Source organism: Leuciscus leuciscus (assembly GCF_965113295.1).
Source record: "Leuciscus leuciscus genome assembly, chromosome: 22".
In the NCBI taxonomy this organism is placed as follows: domain Eukaryota; kingdom Metazoa; phylum Chordata; class Actinopteri; order Cypriniformes; family Leuciscidae; genus Leuciscus; species Leuciscus leuciscus.
This window is the reverse complement of record NC_138746.1, coordinates 10007586-10028522: the sequence shown is the minus strand read 5'-3', so window position 1 is coordinate 10028522 and position 20937 is coordinate 10007586. Positions and strand designations below refer to the sequence as shown.

The following is a 20937-nucleotide window of genomic DNA, read 5'->3' as shown; positions in this document are numbered from 1 at the left end:
CTTTGCTCCATCTTCTACAGATATGTCTTCTACATATATTAGTAACTACAATAGTTCATGAGTGTGTGTAGTTCAGATACTGTCACTTTACTATCAATGGGCCTAGTTTCACTTAACACAAGCAGAATTACATTTTCGGAGTAGATTGTTGCATGTAGTTCACTGGGACAATTTGTGTAGCCTAATAATGGACATGATTTACACAGCATATGTTTTATATAAAAAATATATATAAAAAAAAACCGTATTATTTCAATTCTCATAGGCTCCTGTCACTACTTTATTCATTAAACACAAGCAGAACGAATTATCTTATACCAAACCGTTCATGTAAATTGTTTGATTAAATTAACTGTGGCCCTTTGTTTCATTATTAAATCACACAACCAAATTAATGTTTGTTTATGTTCTCGGATTCAAAACAGACATTGGCTTCTTATTATAACCATTTAGGCCTAATTTGCATAATGTACTGAGCATTTATAATCAAGTGTTAATTGTAATTTTTTCTAGTTTTTCTCTAATTCCACAAAAAAAAAAAAAACGTTATCAGTAAATATTTATTAGTAAAATGTTGACATATATTTGGTTTTAACATTGTAAGGGTGAGTATCGATACGATAGATTAATGTAATGATGTGTGGAGGGTGTTTTGTTCTATAAAAGCATCAGAGTGGCAGTAATGCACTGCTGTGAGGCTGGGCAGCATCATCAGGCACGCGCATTCAGTTCACCCGCACTATCATCAGACAGACACATAAAACGGGGGAGGCTGCACACATCGCGGGTGCTAAACGTCTTCCTTTTTTCAGAAGTGCATCTGCTTTCATTTCCGTTCACTGTAAATATCACTTCGTCGACTGAATGGCTGAGACTTCACGAATATTTTTATCTTTTGTGTGCCGTTCGTTTTTGCCTCCGCTGGTCAAGAAGCTAAATGGCAGTTAGCCTAGCAGCGTCGCTACTCCCTGTAGCTGGACTAAATAGAAGTGGCCTAAAAATTCAATCAATGAAAACCCCTTTCAGGACCAGCTCTTAGATGTCTCTAAACTGTTTTAATCCTGCAAAACTCAAGAGGACGCAGCAGCGGTGCTTACAAGGGGAAAAACATAATTCCGGGTGCTAAGAAATAGAGTGAAAAGAAAAACGGAGGAGGACCGCAGCAGCAGCAGCTGGTCGGCAGCTAAAGTGAAAGAAAAACACATAACGTTACACACCTGTGATGGCAAACGAGCCGGTTATTCTGAACGTTTATGATATGGTAGGTGCCTTTAAAACAAATACTGATAACTCACTCCTGTGACAGAGGTGTCTAGTATTGGCATTACTTCAACACATGTAATGGCTGTGTCCTAAAACAAAGCGAGCTGCCTACTTAGGCAGTATTTTGGACACGTTTGAACGCGTACGTAGTCAGCTTACTAGGGTTTGAGGCACAGCCATGTCAGCATGCTTTGAGATAACGTTAGAGATAATGTTTTATAGTATGAGGAAATGTGTGCAAAATTTCATTGGCAGCTTATCAGATGATTCATCCTTTATTTCCTTAAACAATATTTAAGTCTAACCACATCTCTGCAGTAAAAGGTCATCAAGTGTATCAGCTGTAGAATTGTATACGACGATCTATCTGAAAGCTGCGACCCAGTTCATTCAACTGTCATTTGAATCCACCTGTGTGATCTTGTTGAGACCGCTGTTGAGAAGTCATGCTAAACACTGTGTATTCTCTCTGCTTTCGAAAACTACTCAATTGATCAGTATCACGCGAATAAGAGAGCTTCTGCACTCTAAATCAGACTATACATAACACTACAAGCTAAATTGCGAGTAACATTTATTTTATAGTCCAATAATAAATAACTAATTAATATCAAGTAACTTGCGTTTCAGAACGTTTCACATATCTTACAAGCGTCAAGCTTTGCGTGTCAACCAGCACGGAACAGACTAAATTCCGGACTGGAATATCGTATATAAGTGGAGAAGAGCGACAGGGAGATCTTTGCTCAAAGCGTTCTGTAATCACTCGAGTAGAACTCCACTTCAAGTCTTCTGTTCCCCGCCCGATTTTCATTGCGAGGCAGCGAGCGGAAATACTCAAACAGTCCGTTACAGAAGTACAAATCCCAGTCATTTTCTCCATGGTGGAATTGATTTGTAACGGTAACAGACCTACTGTGAGCTACGAGGTTGTTAAACGATATGTTTTTGTTGAAGCCATCAGTCCACATTATTTCAACAACTTTTAAAAATCATGTTCAACAGTGGAATTCTATCTATCTAACTTATCTATCTTGAAAGAGGTTTTCATTAGTTAAATTTTTTTTAATCTATCTATCTTATAATATTTTACATAATGTAAAGTAAACCACTTTATGTAGCAATTAAAATAGTCACTTTGTGTTGTGGAAGGCCTATTATTCATATATTACATTATAACACATTCATTTTACCCCAAATGCACAAATGCATTGTGGGCCGAAAGGAGACTATGAAAAATTGACTGGTAATATTGACCGTACCTTCTAAGTGTCATTGATCTCTAAGTAACGTGAATAGTCTCCATTTAAAGATTTAGTCTGTCTCATGTATCTCATTGACCCCTTGAAACAGGGTCATGGAAATGTATACTTTCCTTAGGCCTCCTCACTTATGTTGGGCTATTTTAAGCTTCTGTTCTCACATAAAGATTAAGACTAGAAATTTGAGCTGCCCCAGGATTTTTTGAAGTTGTCAAGTAATTGTAATTTGGATGGGAATCGCTTTACAAGCTGTTAACTTAAGCGTATAAACAATGTAGGAGATTTATACAGCCCATTTAGCTAGAGATGGGTGCTAATGTTTTTGACAGACTAGTGGCCTGTGATTTCTAATGTGTAGTTTGTAATTTCGGGGCCAATTCATTATAAATGTTAAAGTATCATAAACCCATGATACTTTAAACATTGCATGACTATAAGGTTTTTTATTGAAATGAAAAGTCCCCTTACAGCAGTTCCCATAAGAAATTATCAGTGTGAGATCTACCACATAGTTCAAGTTTGAGCTTGTAGATTTTATTTTCTAATCCCATCTCTATTGGCATGGGAGTCCTCTTGCTGAAAATCACACTTAGAAGCTAGTTGCTGATCACAGAGAGACTAATCCCCAGTTTTGTGATGAAGGATATGTATAATAGGCTTTGACGTAATTGAGGCCATGGGGATAAGTATCTTATTTCACAACACTGAATGAGGTGGAGTTGGAGAACTGTCTAGTTGCTTAACTTCTCTTATCCCTTACACTTATTTTTTTTCTTATTATTTTAAATTGTTTCATCAAAACAAATCATTTTACACTGTGCCAAAATCCTTAGTGTATATTTTGGAGTATGAATGTATTACAAGTATAGGCTAGATCATTTACTGCTGCACACTTAATGCTGAAAAGCGTTGGTCATCTTATTTTCTGGTGACGCATAATCAGTTGGGGGCAGCTGTCAGGTACTTCCTTGCAACTTACAACTTAACAGACTTGTTAATGGGATGGATTTGGGTGTAAAGGTTTGTCAAGTGCTCAGTCACTTTGCCTGTCTGTACATATCCACACGTTACTCTGCAATGCATGTTTGCTAATTTTGAATGCAGCAATCGTTTTGAAATCAGCATACCTTTATGGTTGCACAGCAGTTCATAATTTATGATTTATGGATTAGTATAGTAATTGTAGAGATAATATGCATAAGAAAACCATTAATTTAAACCTGGTCCAAATATAGGCTATATTGTGAATGTTTTGTGAGATGTTTATCGCTGTCATGTATATTCACTTCAAATATTTGGGCTACCCACAGACAATTTCAAAAAGATGAACAGGTTTTCACACAATTTTAATGTTCATTCAGTTCTACACATCCCCCATCCATTGTGTGTTTATTAAATATTTTGAATATATTTTTGATGTTTATAGCTAGCTCTTGAATAAACACTTCATATATTTGGGCCACCCACGGAAAAGTAAAAAAAATATGAACATATTTCCACAGAATTGTAACGCTCATTTAGTTCCACAAATCCCCCATCCCTTTTGTGTTTATTCAATATTTTGGTTTAAAAGTGCTTTTAGATGCCTTAAAAATATGGTAGTACTGTACACTTGAATGTCCATGATTTAGAATGGTTTATTATGGAAATTGAGAATCTATTTAATTGAGTATATAAAGACACATTTTTTACATTCTTTTCAGATTTAACATTGCAAATCATTCCAGTTGTCCTTGAAGAACATTTACCATTGGGCAGTATGTCACTCAGACTTGTTATGTTTCCTTATAGTACTGGATCAATGAATTCACTACCTCTCTGGGAATTGGAGTCTTTCACTCAGGAATTGAGATCTATGGCAGAGGTAAGGCTCACGATATGACTCAGACACAAATTAGTCAAGCTACTCAGAAGTCCAGTTAATCAGAAGTCTTGCATCATGACTTCTACAAAGAAAGAAGGGGGTGTCTAAACATGACTAAACCTCACATCAAAGATGATATGTTGATGCAACAGGAAAATACCTTGACATTTTGCATGGTTTCTGCCTCCAAAGGCTTCCAGTTCATTCAGAAGAAAAGTTGTTTTGTTTGGCATCTATTTTGCATTGGCATTCTTGAATATTTTCTGTGTGATCAAAATGGCAAATAAGAGCCCACAGCCTTACAGGTTATGTTTCAAACTAAGGACACAAACTAAGGTGTTTTTAGCAGATGTTAATTGCACTACCAACACAAGATACTAATCAACAAAGTTTGCTATTTGACTTTAACCCCAATTAGACAGATAAATATCTGACATATAGTACATTAACATAGCAGGCATCTACATTGCAATGTGTATGTAAAACTATTACTATTAAAAAACGATTAAAATACATTTTCATGAATTAAAATATAATGTATGTATTAGATTGTTCAATCTTAAACTGAATTAAAATTAAAAATGTTTCCTTGGCAACTCACTAAAATAAAATAGTAATAATATAAATGACAAAAACATAAAATTGGTTAGTGCAAGTTACTGAGTAGTAGCATACAGCCAGACTAATTTCCCCCCCCCCAAAAAATAAATAAAATAAAAATAAACCATACAAGGGAACAAAACATAAAAGAAAAAAAGAATAACAACCCTATTGGACCATTTAGGCCAAAGTAGGGGTGGGCCAAAATCTTATTTCACTATTTTATTTCAATTTTTTTCTTTGTTCTTAAAAATAAGTACGAGGATGCAAACTACTAAAAGGACAAATACAATATACGAAAAAATACAAATGAAATAAACAGTGCTTAAACATTTTCAGGAACAATTGGTCTATTTTATAGCAGCATTCAAGTTATTAATTTAATTATCAAAATTAAAAAAATAAACAACGCTGCATAGTCTAGTCTTCACTGTATGAATTAAATATTCACTGATTCTTATTAAAGCTACACTGTGTAATATTTTAAGTAGATTTTTTTAGCAAAAAACACTTTGTTCTTTCAAAATTATACATTCTCATTAATGTGTAATCACTTCAACCAACTAATTAAGTATTCTCGTAAGTGTATAATCTGCAATTTAGAATACATACGAGCGAGTCGCTCGAATGGCGGAAGCCATGTTGCGCATCCATCTTGAAAATACATTAGCTAAAGAGGGACATACCTGGAAATTCAAGCTTCTCCTTTCGCGTTTTTACACTCAGTGACACCGTGACGAATGCGAGGGGGAGATTACTCGCGACTGCCGGCAGATTTGAAATAATACGGCCACCGTAGGAGTTAAAACGCCCCTGGAATGGGAGGGGCTAGAAAGTAATATTCAGTTGGTAGTCATATACAATTTCACCGCTGGATGGGAGAAAATCCTACACAGTGTAGCTTTAAAGCTAATTAAATTAAATTTCTTCAGTCAAGAGCAGTGAGTTAAAGTCCCCGTGAACCGGAAGTTGCAAACAACTTTTCTCCAGTGTTGTGACGTATTTCCAAGTGAAACGGAATATTGAACAGAGGGCAGGGTTTTACTTTAGCGCTCCGCCTCTCCATCTCTGCTCATAGCAGACTAATGGTTTGAGGACAGTGGTTAAGCGTTTTCAACCCAAGCCGTCAAACTGACATCATCAGAAAAGGAACGCCATTCCAGACCGGAAATAACTTTTCAGATTTTGAATAAAGATTACCACGGCAAAAAAAAATCCTGTGTATTAACTTGCACGGATTAATTGTTCACCACAAGACTAGTAATATGCGCAAACAAAATAAATAGGTTCAATTTTTATTTCATGTCGACTTTAATTGTTTTTTCCTTTGTTGTTTGATTAACATTGACACAGACAGCAGCAGGTTTATTGGGCTGCTGTCGCTTTAAGACAATGTATAGATCTAATGTAATCTCAAACAAAATACATTCACTTAAGATACAGTGTAACTGACTACTTTTATGTGAATTATTTTGACATAACCTTGTATGTATTTGACAGAGACAACAAGACAGAGAAAAAGAACTTGGTCCAGTAGTCATGTGCTGTGACAGCTGGCTTCCTGTTTGCACGCTTTGGGTGTGTGCACTCTGAAACCCGTATATCAGAACAGTGTGCGTGGAAAATGATTTGAAAATGATTTGGCAAGGCTTGAATGCTTGCAAATCATAAAATGTGCACTGTAGCACAATACTAACGATCTCTCTGTAAAGGCAGATCGTGAAGACATTTTAATGGTTCTAAGTCATATCGCACACCCCTAACTCGTACTTTCTCTTGTGTTGCAGAGTTTGCCTATGGAGGACATCCTTATCCTTTTTCAGGTATATTTGAGATAACACCTGGTGAAGCCACAGAGCTCGGAGAGACATTCAAGTTCAAGTGAGTCAGAATATTTATCTCCACAGCGATCAGACTGAAAGCATATGTTTGTAAAAACATCTTCCTCTCTCACACACCCTCGTAACTTTCTACTTGCTTTCTCAGAGAGGCCATTGTTTTAGGGAGCACAGACTTCGCAGAAGAGGATGTGGAGAGAATTGTGGAGGAAATGGGGAAGGAATATAAGGGGAATGCCTACCACCTCATGCACAAGAACTGCAATCACTTTTCCTCAGCACTATCAGAGGTAAGCTGAGGGAAGTAGATACATTAATCTAGTTATTGCCATAAAGAGCCAAAAATCTCACCATGTCCTCCTCACGTCTGCCCCAGATCCTCTGTGGTCGAGAAATCCCACGCTGGGTGAACCGACTGGCCTACTTCAGCTCTTGTGTGCCCTTCCTTCAGAGCTGTCTGCCAAAGGAGTGGTTGACGCCGGCGGCACTGCAGTCCAGTGTTAGTCAGGAGCTCCAGGGAGAGCTGGAGGAGGCCGAGGATGCTGCGGCTTCTGCCTCAACGCCTTCCTGCGCCGTGGCACCCGCTCCCAGACCTACCCGACACCAACCGCGCCGATGAACCCCGCTGCCTTGACTGACAGGCCACCTCTGGTTAGAGCTGGACCACAGCTTCTGCTGCCAATAGACATCTCGCCCCTTCTCCTGAGAGACTAGCAATCCACCAGCGGACTGGATGAAGCCCACCTTCTGTTTTCACTGATTTATTTCAGTACGCTCAAGTGACCGTTACAGGCCTGGAAACTATCAATCTTGTTTACTGGGTTCGACAGTGTTTTTATTTTTTAAATTTTTTTGGCCTTTTATGTTTTGTTTAAAAAAACTCAGGACTTAAATACAATGGCTCTGTTCAATCACCGTTTTTGTTTTTTATTTTTTTAATGCTTTTCTTACGCTGGAGATGCTCGCAAGCCTTTTCCCCCTTATTCCAAAAGAAAGCGCCTAGTCAGAGACCTTTTTTATGGAGAACATTTGTTTACAGATTTCTTGTGTTCCAATCCGTATATGATTGTGTTGTTGTGTGCGGATTACAAAAGCCAAATCTCCTCACTTTTGTAATGACTCCCACACTTTGGTGACTGTGCCTGAAGATTTTTACCGTTACATGCTCCGAGAGCTCTGCACTCTTTCTCTACCTGTTCGGTTTTAGTGGCAGACTTAATATCCTATGAGTCCTTCCTCAGATGTTTTACACCTTTTTAGTTTTTAGAGTCTTCTATGTACTTGGGACAACATTTGTATTCCATTTTATGAATATTAAAGAAAGTATACAAGTTCTCGAACAAGAGTTCATTTTGACAACTCAATGGTAATATGCAAGAATGTTGTTAAATATATATGATAATTCACCTTTATTCATAATTCACATTATTTACATAACTCTCATTTAGTTTTAAATCCATATGAGTTTCTTTCATTAATCTAACATAAAAAGAGATGTGAAAGGTTACTAGTGTCCAATACTGACAAGCGCCATTAAAGTGGTCCATACAACTCGTGCATTATATTCTTAGTCATCTGGAGCTATAAGATATAGCTTAGATTTGTGTGAGGAACGGACTGAAATTTAAGTCATTATTCACAAAAAAATCTTGCTTGACAGCCATGAGCATCATTCATTTTCATTGTGTGTAAAACAGCAGCTTGGATTTTCTACTGAACATCTCCGTTTGTGGTCCATAGAATAAAGGATTAGTTATGAGGGGGAGAACAATATTTTTTTGGGGTGTACTGTTCTTTAAATATCTAAATGGGTTATTACAGTGCACTAAATTACTGTATATCATCAATATTTTACACATTACAGCTAAAGGGCATTCAGTAGCACATCTGTGTCATAAAACATTTATTTCACCCTTTGTGTCAAGCCAAATATTTTTCAAATGAGTGAACCTGTTAGTAGAACTCAAGAGTTACCAATATCAATTAAGTTTATTATAATGGCAAATTTGAACAATTTTAGCTGTTTGCTTTGTCTTTTTATGCAGTCTTTTTGGCATAACATTGAACATCTTTCTGGCATTGAATCATCGTAAAAGGATAGTTCAAACAAAAAAAATCTGTCATAATTTACTCACCCTCATGTTGTTTCAAACCTGTATGACTTTCTTAAGTAGACCATAAAAGAAGATATTATGAAGAATGTTTTGTTGACCATTGACTATCATTGCATGGACAAAAAAACACAGACATTTCTCAAAATATCTCCTTTTGTGTCCCACAGATGAAAATAAGGTTTGAAACAACATGAGAGTAAGTAAATTATGACAGAATATTCATTTTTAAACTAAGCTGTAAAAATGTAACAATCAAAATGAGCAATCATTAGTACGATTTTTTTGATGATCAATTTTACGCACATTATTCTCAGAGCATAGTTAACATACCAGACACTGTTTCCACAGTGTCTGTATTCACAATCTCCATATTCTCCTCTGTGTTCGTCCTCGAACAGCAGGGAAAGGCCTTCAAAATGTCACCAATTCCATTGGTAAGAAGGATTGAGAGGAATGGGTCCACAAGTGGGCCAAGATAGAGAAGAAGATCAGCTACAAGTCCCAAGTAGTAAACATAGGAGCTTAGAGACAATGCCTTGAGCAGTGTATTTAGGACAAAGGGGAGGTAAAGCATACTGTAATTACTCAAGATGGCCATCTGCATACCCAGAATCTTGTTTCTGTTAGGCACAGGTGCTAGCTGTTTTGTACACCATATGACTCTGAAAGAATCCAGAAAGAAAAACACTAGGAGTGGTAGTGGGATAAGAAGTGCTATGGAAAACAAGACGAAATATCCTTGGTAAGCCAGGAAGAGTATTGCAAACGGAGCTGCCCACACAGCCAATGAAATCATGCTTGACTGCTTGATTTTCATGCAGAAGGCATTATATTGTGGACAGGTTACCAACAGATATCGCTCCTGAGCAACGCAGACCATGAACACGATGTTGGAAATAATGCCAAAGTAGAATATCAGGGAGGATATATCCATACTCGGCATACTGGTATTCTTGGTGTCCTCCGCAGACGCCTTCGGCCGCCCAAGGATGTTGAAGATGTCGGATGCGAGCAGGCTGATGAGGTAGACAGGAGCAGCCTTACCATTTTTTGCCTGCATGCCCATGAGGTAGATAGAGAGCCCGATTCCTGGAAGCCCAACAGCAAATGTGATCCATCTAATGATCTCTTGGATCTGGTCGACTCTGCTGGTGCCATTGCTGTGAGGAGCCGTGTTATTACCGTCCAATATTGTGGTGGTATCCATATGTTGCAAAATCACACTGGTAGTTTGTAGTTCAATCGTGATTAATATATCCCATCTGATGCCATGTTAAGAAGAACATATTCTTCAGTTCCAGTAAGTGATGCAGAGTTGTGTGTTGCTCTTTACTGTGGTAAATAGACTTGTTTTTGTAAGAGCAACATAAAGAGGACACATTTATTCAACAGTTTTAGCTATCACCCTTTTTATGGTTCTTATGCAAACTGTTTTTTTATAAGCTCTTTCATTGCTGGTTAGTCAATGCCAATACTGTATGTCCCATGTATTCAAATTAGTTTTATCTATGCAAGCTCTGATGTGTCAGGAGGGGCATCCGGCATAAAACCTATGCCAAATCCAATGTGTGTGTGTGGATAATTCTGATGAAGCGAACCCTTCAAATGAACAGGACTAATGCTATACTAATGAGGCAATATTTTGATTAAAAGATAAAGTCAAACAATATGCAATTAATGGCATAATAATTTATTTAAATTAATTCACAAGATGCCAACACATTCAACAATACTGTAAGCAACAGTATGCATTTTGTACAGTTAATAGGTTAATAAATTAATAGTAACAAAGCAAACCATTACTAACTTAAGACCACTTGAATACTGACATTAGCTCTAAGAGCTCTTAGAGCAAATATACAACAGTTAATAAATATTGTTGTCTAATGTCCTCTTTTTATTTGAGCCCACAGCTTCATTCACCTGATGTTTTTATCTCGCCCTTGCTTGGCACTAAATCTGATCATTCACTTAAAAGAACAATTGTATTTTCTTTACAGAAGCACATTGGCATGGCACATTCACGCATCACAGTCGAGCACACAGAGCTGTTAAATATTTGACTTATTATTTATTTGAAATGCATACTCTCTTTCCTGTCTTTCTGACACCTGGATAACTATTTTGAGTATTAAGAGGGCTGTGCCAGGCGATCACTGATGTGTTTTAAAGATAAAAATGTACCTGTTCTAAGTTGCATTATTTGACGTGAACTCAATCACAGTTATGCTGAATAAATAGAGCCCTAAAATTGGGAATTTGTCCATCTTTGGCCTCCCGATTCAGAATGTTTGAATGCACTACATGTATCAAATGATTAAAATCAAATGTTTGATACTCACCTTTATACCTGAAACACCTAATTATTAAAAGTAGGGTAGGCAATTTCATAGCGGCTAGCAATAGCAAGTTAGCTTTGAAAGCATTAGATCCCACCCTCCCTTCAGAGCGTATCCAAAGCCACGGAAATGTAAGCAGTGCTTGCTTCAGGTAGTTGCCAGAGCGTTGCTATAAGGTTTTCATTGGTTTTTAATGTGTTGCCATGCAATTGCTAGGTGGTTGCCAGGGTATTTGGTGGTTGTTTAATGTTTACTGGTCGAATCACATGGTTCTGGTCTCTACCCCTATTTTATTGGATTTTTCCACGTTTTATCGTCCGTCCGTTGAAAATCATAAGTCTAATCACTTGGAAAGCACCACTAATTAAACAAATACATGGTTGAAATTGAAATCCTGATAGCTAAATACTGGGTCACTGGAAATCCAAATCAGGAAAGGGTTCATGCGGGGGTCATGCTGAATCATCCATTTCATGCCTTGTTAATAAAACATCCTCAGCATGTCTCATGTTTCAAATCTGTAACCTTTTTGTATAATTTTTCACAAATTTTAGTGTGGTAGATTTAATCACACTCAAAGCTTTGCAGATGCTTGACTTGTATGTGCTTCACCAAATGAAGCACTGGTTTGTGGCCATAAATACATTCTCCATAATCCCAGCTAACAAAAAATATATTCTAAGAACATTTTGCTAACGTTCCCATTAAGTTATGAAAGCGTTATTTCTGATCATTCCCTGAATGTTCAAAACTTCCTGAATGTTTCCACTTTATAATTTTGCAAACATTATGCGAACGTTACTAAAAAATGAAATGTTCTCTGAATGTTTTGAAACAAGAATAACATTTACAAACATTATACAAATGTCCAAATAAAACGTTTCAGAAAAAAAAAAGTTCCATGAACAATGTATGAATAACGTTTTTGTGCTGACATTTTGAGAACATTATTAAAGACCAGGTAACTTTGAACATTCTATTAATGTTACTGGAAGAACGTTTGTTAATAACTTTGAGAGAACGTTAGACAAAATCCAACTAAAACGTTTCAGACAAAAACATTAACCAAAGTTCTGAGAATGTTCCCTGTTAGCTGGGATATCTGTTGTTTCAAATTTTGGGGTTTTGGAGATGGACTTTGAATAAGTTTAGTTTTTTGTAAAGAGGCGACGGGTCATTTTAAGTCTGGAGAAGGCGATGAACTCTCTGTAACTGTGTCTGTGAAAGCACCAGACGATGCACCTGTTCCTGCCCTTGGGCGCAAGGCATCATCACACGGCCGACTAACACAGCATCTCCTTTCTTCTCCTCCTTTGCCTGAGAGCGGAAAGAGAAACAATGAGAGATTTATACAGACCCAAAAGATGTGGATCAATGTCATTTTATGCATCTGTCTTACCTTCACAAAGGAAGTGCAGGGAAAAGTGGCAAAATCGGACGAGACTTGAGCACCAGGCCTATGAGTCACTACATGTTCAGCAACCTCATCCTTCAAAGAAATAGGTTGCTTAAGTAAATACAAGAGACATGTAAATTATGCCTATGGTTTTGAAGCATTTTTGTTTTACCTTAAGCCTATCGAGGGTGTCACTGAGCGACTGCAGTCTTGCAGTTTGCTCAAGGAGCTGCGCACTGGGACTCACTGTAACCAAAACACATATGCGCTTAATGCATGTAAAAACAACAGGAATCTGTTGTTAAGTCGAATTATGACAGACCTGGAGATTTCCCTGTGATGTCCACCACTTTCACATTGGCACTCATCTGGAGCAGAGTGTCCAGTAGTTGGTCTGTTTTTCGGTAGAGGGCACTAGACAACACCTCCGGCCTGCAGCCCTCTCTCCAGCCCAGCTTTGGCACGTTCAGAGGAGTGAGAGACGCCAGCTGAACACGCATTTTTTCTGCCTGCAGTCCACACACACACATACACACGCACAAAAACAAAAGTGAGACTAAATCCTTGATGCCTGCATTGGGGAAATGTGCTTGTGGGGAAGTAGGAGAGACCTTCAGTCTGTTGTTCTCGTTCTTCAAGTGCTTTATGCTGAGTCGCTGAGCTTCAATCTGCTGAGTCAGCAGTGGAGAATCCATCACTTGCACTCCTGAAGCTGCACACACACCTATTGAATTACATTAAAGGGTTAGTTCACCCAAAAGATGATACTTCTGTCATCATTTACTCACCCTTATTTTGTTCCAAACCTATATGAGTTTCTTTGTTCTGTTGAACACAAAAGAAGATATTTTGAAGAATGTTGGTAAGACAGTTGACAGTAGCCATCGACTTCCATAGTAGGAAAAATACTATGGCTACTGTCAACTGTCTTGTTATCAACATTCTTCAAAATATCTTCTTTTGTGTTCAACAGAACAAAGAAACTCATCAACTTGAGGGTGTGTAAATAATTACAGAAATGTCATTTTTGGGTGAACTATCACTTTAACAAAGACGGAGACAACTGATATTTTTCTCTAATATATATATATATAATTATATAGACTACCATTAACAAGTTTGGGGTCAGTAAGATTAAAAAAAAAATAATTCATGCAAGGACTCATTACATTGTGAAAATTAAAAAGTGAAAGTAAAGACATTTATAATGTTACAAAAGATTATATTTCAAATAAATGCTGTTCCTTTGAACTTTCTGCTCATCAAAGCATCCTGAAAAAATGTATCACGCAAAAATATTAAGCAGCACAACTGTTTTCAACACTAATAAAGAGAAGAAATGTTTCTTGAGCATCAAAATCAGCACAATAGAATGATTTCGGAGGGATCATTTTAAAATATATTCTAAAATAATAAATAGTTATTTAAAATTTTAATTATATTACACAATATTACAGTTTCTTACCAGTGTTTATTAAACTATTATAATAAAACAGTGACATCTCAAAGGGAGAATCTTCTAGGTGGATTCTATAAAATCCATTCAGGATTTTCTTAATAGTCCACTAAATGGAGATCATAATAATTGAGATTTCAAATATTATAATTCAAATATTAGATAGACTTATAAAGCATATATGTAAGTGATAATGCACATTATAAAAAATAATAAATAAAAAAACCTCAAATTAAGTCATTATGATTTTATTTTACCTAAAAAGTTTATTTTTGTCATAATGTTTCATTGACTAAATATATTAGATGAGAAGAAAGAGACCACAGAGTTTATGGGAGACATGAAATACCATGCAGAAAGCTATAAGGAAGGAAACTAAACTGTTGTATTGGAAATCAGTCAATCAAACAGTTTAGCATTTTTTTAGTTATTTGAGCAGAATGTCACGATTGACCAATCAGAATCAAGCATTCTGTGCAATAAAGGACAGTGATCAAGAGACGTGCATCTAAGTAAGCCTAAATTACAGCACATGCAAATTATGACAGGGAAGCATGATGAAATATTTGTAAAGCACAAACTAAATATTACATCTAGTAACATAAGCAAGGATAACTTGCATGCACACACGCAGTGCACAGAGAGACCATGAGTGGAGAAGTGGAGATATTTAAATGTCACACTGACAACAAATTTACCTTTTTGTTCTTCTACAAGGAATATAAACAATGGAAGACATGTTAGACAGTTTAAAATTAAGACTTAAGAAAGACATTTGAACTAGTTTGATTCCCTTATCTTACCAGCAGTGATGCCACAATTCACAATGGAGGCGATGCCAGAAGCTTGACTTCCTCTCAGGCCTTCAATGGTCATCTTTGATTGGCTGTTGATTCTCTGCTTAAGCTCTGCTTTATCTGCTTCTAGTTGGTCTATGTCAGCCTGGAGAGCATCCATGGTCTCCTCAAACTCCCTACGGATTATAATACCCATATTAATTGCCTTTTTTACAGTATAGTATCCCTATCACTATCCTGGGCCATTAAGACCCACATTAGGAGTTAGGGTGACAAGCTGCAGCCTAAATATGTGCAAGAAACCCCATCATCTCTTACTTCTCTTTCTTTTTCAGGAGTGAATGTGTCTCATCTAGGATCGTCTGAATCTTTTCCACTCGCTCATCCGCATCTTTAGACGAACTGTCCAGCTTTTTCTCCAGCAAACTGAGACGCACACTGGCCTCACTCAGTTCCTCTCCCTATGAACAAGACCAGTTTTCACATTTTAATATTTTGTTATCTTGTGCAAATAATAGTATGTCTGAGTGTGAGTGTTTCTACCTTTATTTTAAGGGATTTCTTAAGCTCTTTAATGACAGTTTCTCTGTCCTCAAGTTTAAGACCGAGTCCTTCAGCATCAGTGATTTCTGCCCTTAGCGCCGCTCCTCGGACTTCAACAGGAGATATCTATACAATAGATACACAACAAACATTTATAGCCATTGTTATACAGGCAGATGGACACACTAAAAGAGGGCCCAGACTCACTCCATTCTGTGGTCTGTCAGAGTCATATTCTCCCTCCTGCATAGCGGTAGCCATCTTGTTCATGGTTGCTATGACAACACTGCATGACTGCCGCAGACACTCTTGGGCGTTTATGCCCTGTGACCCATAGATCTGAAAAAAAGATCCAAAGAGATTAAATTACATCCCAACATTGTAATTTATATTATATCATATTATATTTAGTGCTGTCAAATCGATTAATAGCATCTAACATAAAAGTTTGTACACACACACACACACACACACACACACACACACACACACACACACACACACACACACACACACACACACACACACACACACACACACACACACACACACCAGTATATATATGAAGAGTTCAGATGCAAAAGCCTCTAAGTGCCATCTGAAATTTTCTTCTAGAATGATCCTTTTTATCAAGCTCGTATATTTAAGTTCAGTAATTTCACTTAAATGACAATTAATAGGTAATCGTCATTGCCATTTAAGTGAAATTAGTGAAAAAAAATTATTAGTGATAAAAATTATCATTCCAGAAGAAAATTTCAGATGGCACTTAGAGGCTTTTGCATCTGAACTCTTCATATATATATATATATATTTACAAACTTTTATGTTAGATGTGATAAGTAATATACAGTATAATATATAATATAATATAATATAATTATTGCTGTCAACTCGATTAATCGTGATTGCGAGTAATCGCATCTAGCATAAAGTATTAAGCATATCTATATATTTATATATTTATTTATTATTTATTTAAAGGAGTCATGACCTGTAATTTTAATTTTTCCACGAGAAAAAATGTATGTTATGATTGCCTAACGATTATACACTGGCCGGGAAGCCGATATTTAAAAGTGAAGCGTTTGTTTACCCCTGGGTTCGTCAACCAGCCCACGTGCACGCGCACTCAAATACGTGATGTTAATTTCTGCACCGACTTGACGTCAAGTCGGCGCAGGATATACCATATATGGACACGGCAGACCTATGCTGCAGGAAGCCCGCCCTGCCCCTCTCCCCCTCATATTCAGTCGAGCGCCGGCATGAATTCCGATTCGAAGTACGCACTCGACCGTGAAAGATGCAGAAACGTGGTGCACACGTGAGTTGCTCTGTTGTTGACTGCCAGAATCAACATGGAAATGTTTTTTCTCTCCCAAGGACAGACCAAGCTATCAGGGACCAGTGGATTAAATTCATTTTTAATGACGCGGTTCCTACAACCCTTCCCACTGGCTTAGGTGTCTGTGCTAAACATTTTACAAAAATTGCGTTGCAATGATAAGATCTTTATTCACGCGATCAGTCTGTCATCTGCTCAGTCAGTGCTCATCATGCTGCAACCTTTCATGTGATGGAATAGATTTAAATATAATGCTTTAAACAATACTTTTCACGATTTGTTCATCTCGATAGCTGTAATAGTAAAAACGTAGTAAAAGTTTTCGACAGAGTTCATGTAATACTACTAGCTATTTCATATGCAAGCATGTCAGCCAATCACAGCAGTGGGCGTTTGCACTGCAGTCTCACAGCAGACACGCCCCTTCAAACAGAGCGTTCAAATCTGAGGCTGAAATCAGGCTTGGAAAAATGGCTTTTATTTATAAATTATGACATTTTTTGATGTAAAAATCATACTAACATTATAAGGGCACCCCAGGCAACATTATAAAATAATAAAACAATCCAGTTCATGACTCCTTTAAGAAATTAATACTTTTATTCAGCAAGGATGCATTAAATTATTCAAATGTCACAGGAAAGACATTTATGTTTTGAAAGATTTCAAAGAATCCTGAAAAAAAAAGTATCAGTTTCTTCAAAAATATTAAGCAGCAACTGTTGTCAACATTGATAATAATAAGAAATGTTTCTTGAGCAGCAGGTTAGCATATGAGAACAATTCCTGAAGGCTGAATGTGACACTGAAGACTGGATTAATTCCTGCTGAAAATTCACCTTTACATCTTAAGAATAAATTACATTTTAAAATATGTATTATATTTATTCGAAACAGCTATTCTAAATCGTAATAATATTTCACAACATTTCTGTTTTTATTGTATTTTTGACCAAATAAGGCAGCCTTGGTGAGCATAAGAGACTTCTTAAAAAATCTTACTGACCCCAGTAGTGTATGATATTATTATTTCGATTTTGTGGTGACCCAGCCATGTTTTCACAGGATTCACCCAAACATACCTGTTCAGCTGCTTTAAAGGCCATGTCTTCCAGTTTGAGGGCTGGAAGTCCCTCATGTTCACTGAGAGGGGCGATGAGCTGAGCGGCTGCTGCTGCCACTTCCTGGAGCACAGCATTCACCCAGGCCAGCTGCCTTCTGCTCTCTGCCAGGGTCTCACACACCTACACACACACATAAACCCCATCAATGGAAGGCTGAGATATCCAAGATATGTCTAGAATTTAACATATCGAGTACATGAGTAAGAGCACCTGTGGCCCGAAGCTGAGGGCAGCTGGGATGCCCGGTGCATCTGTGCCTGGCATACGACGGCGGATCTTCTTGCAGAACTGTCGTATGTCACTACAGGAAGTGTCCAGATCCTTCAGCAGCACACAAAACCCTTCCTCGTCCTGTCCCGTTTGTATGAAGGCCCTCAGACGCCCCACCTCCACTGCCATACAGTCCAGGGCACTCTGGGTAAACTACAGACACACATGAGGATGTTTTATAGATGTGTGCAACAGACCCGGCGTGTGTGAATAAGTGATGTTCTTACTTTGATGTGGTCCGCAAGCTGCACAGTACAGTCCTCAGACTGTTCAGCGAGATGAATACTGTAAAGGTGCTGCAATAAAAAGAAATATATGTCGACAGATAATTAGACTTGCACTTTCTGAAGAAAACACCAGGCGAACAATAGTAGTGTCTTAGGTAAGGAAAAAGCTTCTTTTTTGCAGTGTAAAAAGAAATTGTGACAGATAATTTAAATAGAACATTCATGTACGAAATAACGCAGAAAAACACAGAAAAAAAGAGATCAACTGAAATTTCATATGCGAATATGACAGCATCACTATCTGTTTTTTTTCTTCATAAATGGGATATTTATTTCAAACTATATCAAAAGTTTTTGGGGTCAGTAACATACTGTATATATACACACACACACACACACACACACACACACACACATATATACATATATATATATATATATATATATATATTGTGTGTGTGTTACTCACATGTTAAATGACATTATGCTATGATACCTGATAGTATTTAATAGCTTTGGTTAGAGGTTCCACATTGACAGTTTCATCCAGCAGGTCTTTGTACAAGAGGTCTATGAGGAAATCCAGGGAACGCTCATGGACGCTCATCTCAGAGTACAGAGAACCCACACGCTTGTACACGTCCACACTGCACTGACTCAGAGCACTGCATGAGAGAGATAGAGGGAAACATTTTAAAAAACAACAAGCCTTTTGAGGTGCTCAACCCTAACTTCCTGCTTCAACAGGAAATAATGGCACCATAAAAAATAACTTATTGACATATTTCATGTGGTCTTGAGGATGTTTACGCTGCAGAAAGTGCAAGTTCAGGTAGACCTACTGTTCATATTTGTGCAGTGCTGCCTGTAGCAGTGTGAGAGAATAGATGAGTCCAGCAGCAAAGCTCAGCCGCTCTCCGACGGCTCCTCTCATCCCGGCCCTCTGAGAGCACGTCTCAGTCAACTCAAACTTCTCCTGAGCCTGCTTACTGATCAGCTCTGCCTGCAACATATACACACACAAACGCATTCAACCAAAACTCGCAAAAAGGAATCTTGGATGGGAACTGTGGCTTTTTTATTTATTTTATTTAAACCTTTATTTAACCAGGAGAATCCCATTGAGATTAAGAACCTCTTTTGCAAGGGTGACCTGGCCAAGACAGGCAGCAGCATATAAAAAATAATACAAACACATAGGTACAGACAAATAACACAGAAAACTAGAACTAACACTTCATAAAATCATTTAAAATCATTTTTACAATCTAAAAACATTTACATATTAAGGCATCTGCCTCTAAGTTTTCCATTTAGGATTTTTGGCTTAGTGGTTAGTGCACATGCTGAAAACAAGTTAAGCCATATTTTTTAGTTAAGCCAATGTTTTTTTCAGTTAAAAAAACAAAACAAAATATTTTTTAATAAATACGTAAATAAATAAACAATAAGATAAAAAAAATAAAAAAAAAAAAAAATATTAAAACAAACAAGCTAATAAAAAATATTTTAAGTTTAATAAAAATAAGTAAATGAGTAATACATAAATTGTATTACATAAATAAATATAAAATAATTAAATAAATAACAGTACAGTACAATAATGAGTACCAAAACATGTAATAATGTAACTACAAATAATATTTTAATGACATTTATAATAATAATTTTTCACAGTATAAATTTTTAAGTTTTTATGCAAGAAACTATATATATATATATATATATATATATATATATATATATATATATATATATATATATGTCTTTTGAATTTTAGGATGGGGTTCCTCACACAAAGGTGATCATATTTGGGAGTCAATGGCATCTAAAAGTCTGAAAAGGCCTGGGTTAAGCCTTGGTGTTAACATTTGAGTCACTCACCCATAAACGTGAAAACAGGGAAAATGTACATGTTTTGACAGCAGAATGGTGTAGTTATGACATCTACCAGCTGGGGCTAAACTAACCAGCCAAACCATTGACCCCTTACTCCCCTCTACTAATCGCCAACAGCAATGCAATAACATGCTATGAAAATAGTAAAAGCTATTGATATGACACACATTAGTCATTTGCAAATGCTGTGTACAGTCCCTGGAATGTAAAACACACACAAATATATTCAGAACATTCACCTTGCAGATGAGTCTTGGGATGAGTAGTAGAGCCAGGATACAGTCATGGTCTCCTCCGTGTTTCAGGAAGGAGTCAGGCATGAAGGAAATCAACAGTGACACCTGTCTGTTAGCCTGAGTGACCTCCATTTTACGCAGCTCCATTTCTATGGTCTAGAATTACAAATAGAAATACATTTTCATATGAGAGACGCATGGCTCATTTTTGAGTTTGACACAATCTGCAGTTCAGTGAAGAAATGAATCATCTGACAATTCAGTTCATAATTCAAACCAATGACTTCTGTGTTCAACTCAGTCTGATTCACCAATCAGTTTGACTAATTCATTAATTTGTGAATTGGATTCTGAATAGCAG

General features: G+C 37.0%; 2 protein-coding genes across 6 annotated transcripts in view; one reads left to right on the top strand and one right to left on the bottom strand.

Annotated features, from left to right (window-relative positions):
- The first annotated feature begins 718 nt into the window (after positions 1 to 718).
- desi2 (desumoylating isopeptidase 2) lies at positions 719 to 8161 on the top strand. Its single transcript, XM_082153068.1, has 5 exons — positions 719 to 1261; positions 4317 to 4389; positions 6777 to 6870; positions 6976 to 7117; positions 7204 to 8161. Exons 1-5 carry the CDS (start codon positions 1223 to 1225, stop codon positions 7444 to 7446), a joined length of 591 nt encoding a protein of 196 aa, XP_082009194.1. The 5' UTR covers positions 719 to 1222; the 3' UTR covers positions 7447 to 8161.
- The window catches only part of dctn1b (dynactin 1b), a 35814-nt gene continuing 22621 nt past the window's right edge, over positions 7745 to 20937 (bottom strand). For 4 of the 5 annotated variants that reach the window (XM_082153058.1, XM_082153059.1, XM_082153055.1 and 1 more), the window contains 16 exons: positions 20580 to 20732; positions 19284 to 19444; positions 18938 to 19106; positions 18442 to 18510; positions 18155 to 18367; positions 17903 to 18064; positions 15680 to 15811; positions 15473 to 15598; positions 15248 to 15390; positions 14936 to 15105; positions 14831 to 14842; positions 13288 to 13400; positions 12999 to 13185; positions 12849 to 12922; positions 12680 to 12769; positions 7745 to 12597 (listed from right to left, as the gene is read on the bottom strand). In XM_082153058.1, coding sequence (XP_082009184.1) covers positions 12460 to 12597; positions 12680 to 12769; positions 12849 to 12922; positions 12999 to 13185; positions 13288 to 13400; positions 14831 to 14842; positions 14936 to 15105; positions 15248 to 15390; positions 15473 to 15598; positions 15680 to 15811; positions 17903 to 18064; positions 18155 to 18367; positions 18442 to 18510; positions 18938 to 19106; positions 19284 to 19444; positions 20580 to 20732 — 2112 coding nt within the window. In that variant the 3' untranslated portion in view covers positions 7745 to 12459. The remainder of the gene's footprint in view (positions 12598 to 12679; positions 12770 to 12848; positions 12923 to 12998; positions 13186 to 13287; positions 13401 to 14830; positions 14843 to 14935; positions 15106 to 15247; positions 15391 to 15472; positions 15599 to 15679; positions 15812 to 17902; positions 18065 to 18154; positions 18368 to 18441; positions 18511 to 18937; positions 19107 to 19283; positions 19445 to 20579; positions 20733 to 20937) is intronic. The other variant, XM_082153056.1, reaches the window with a different exon arrangement.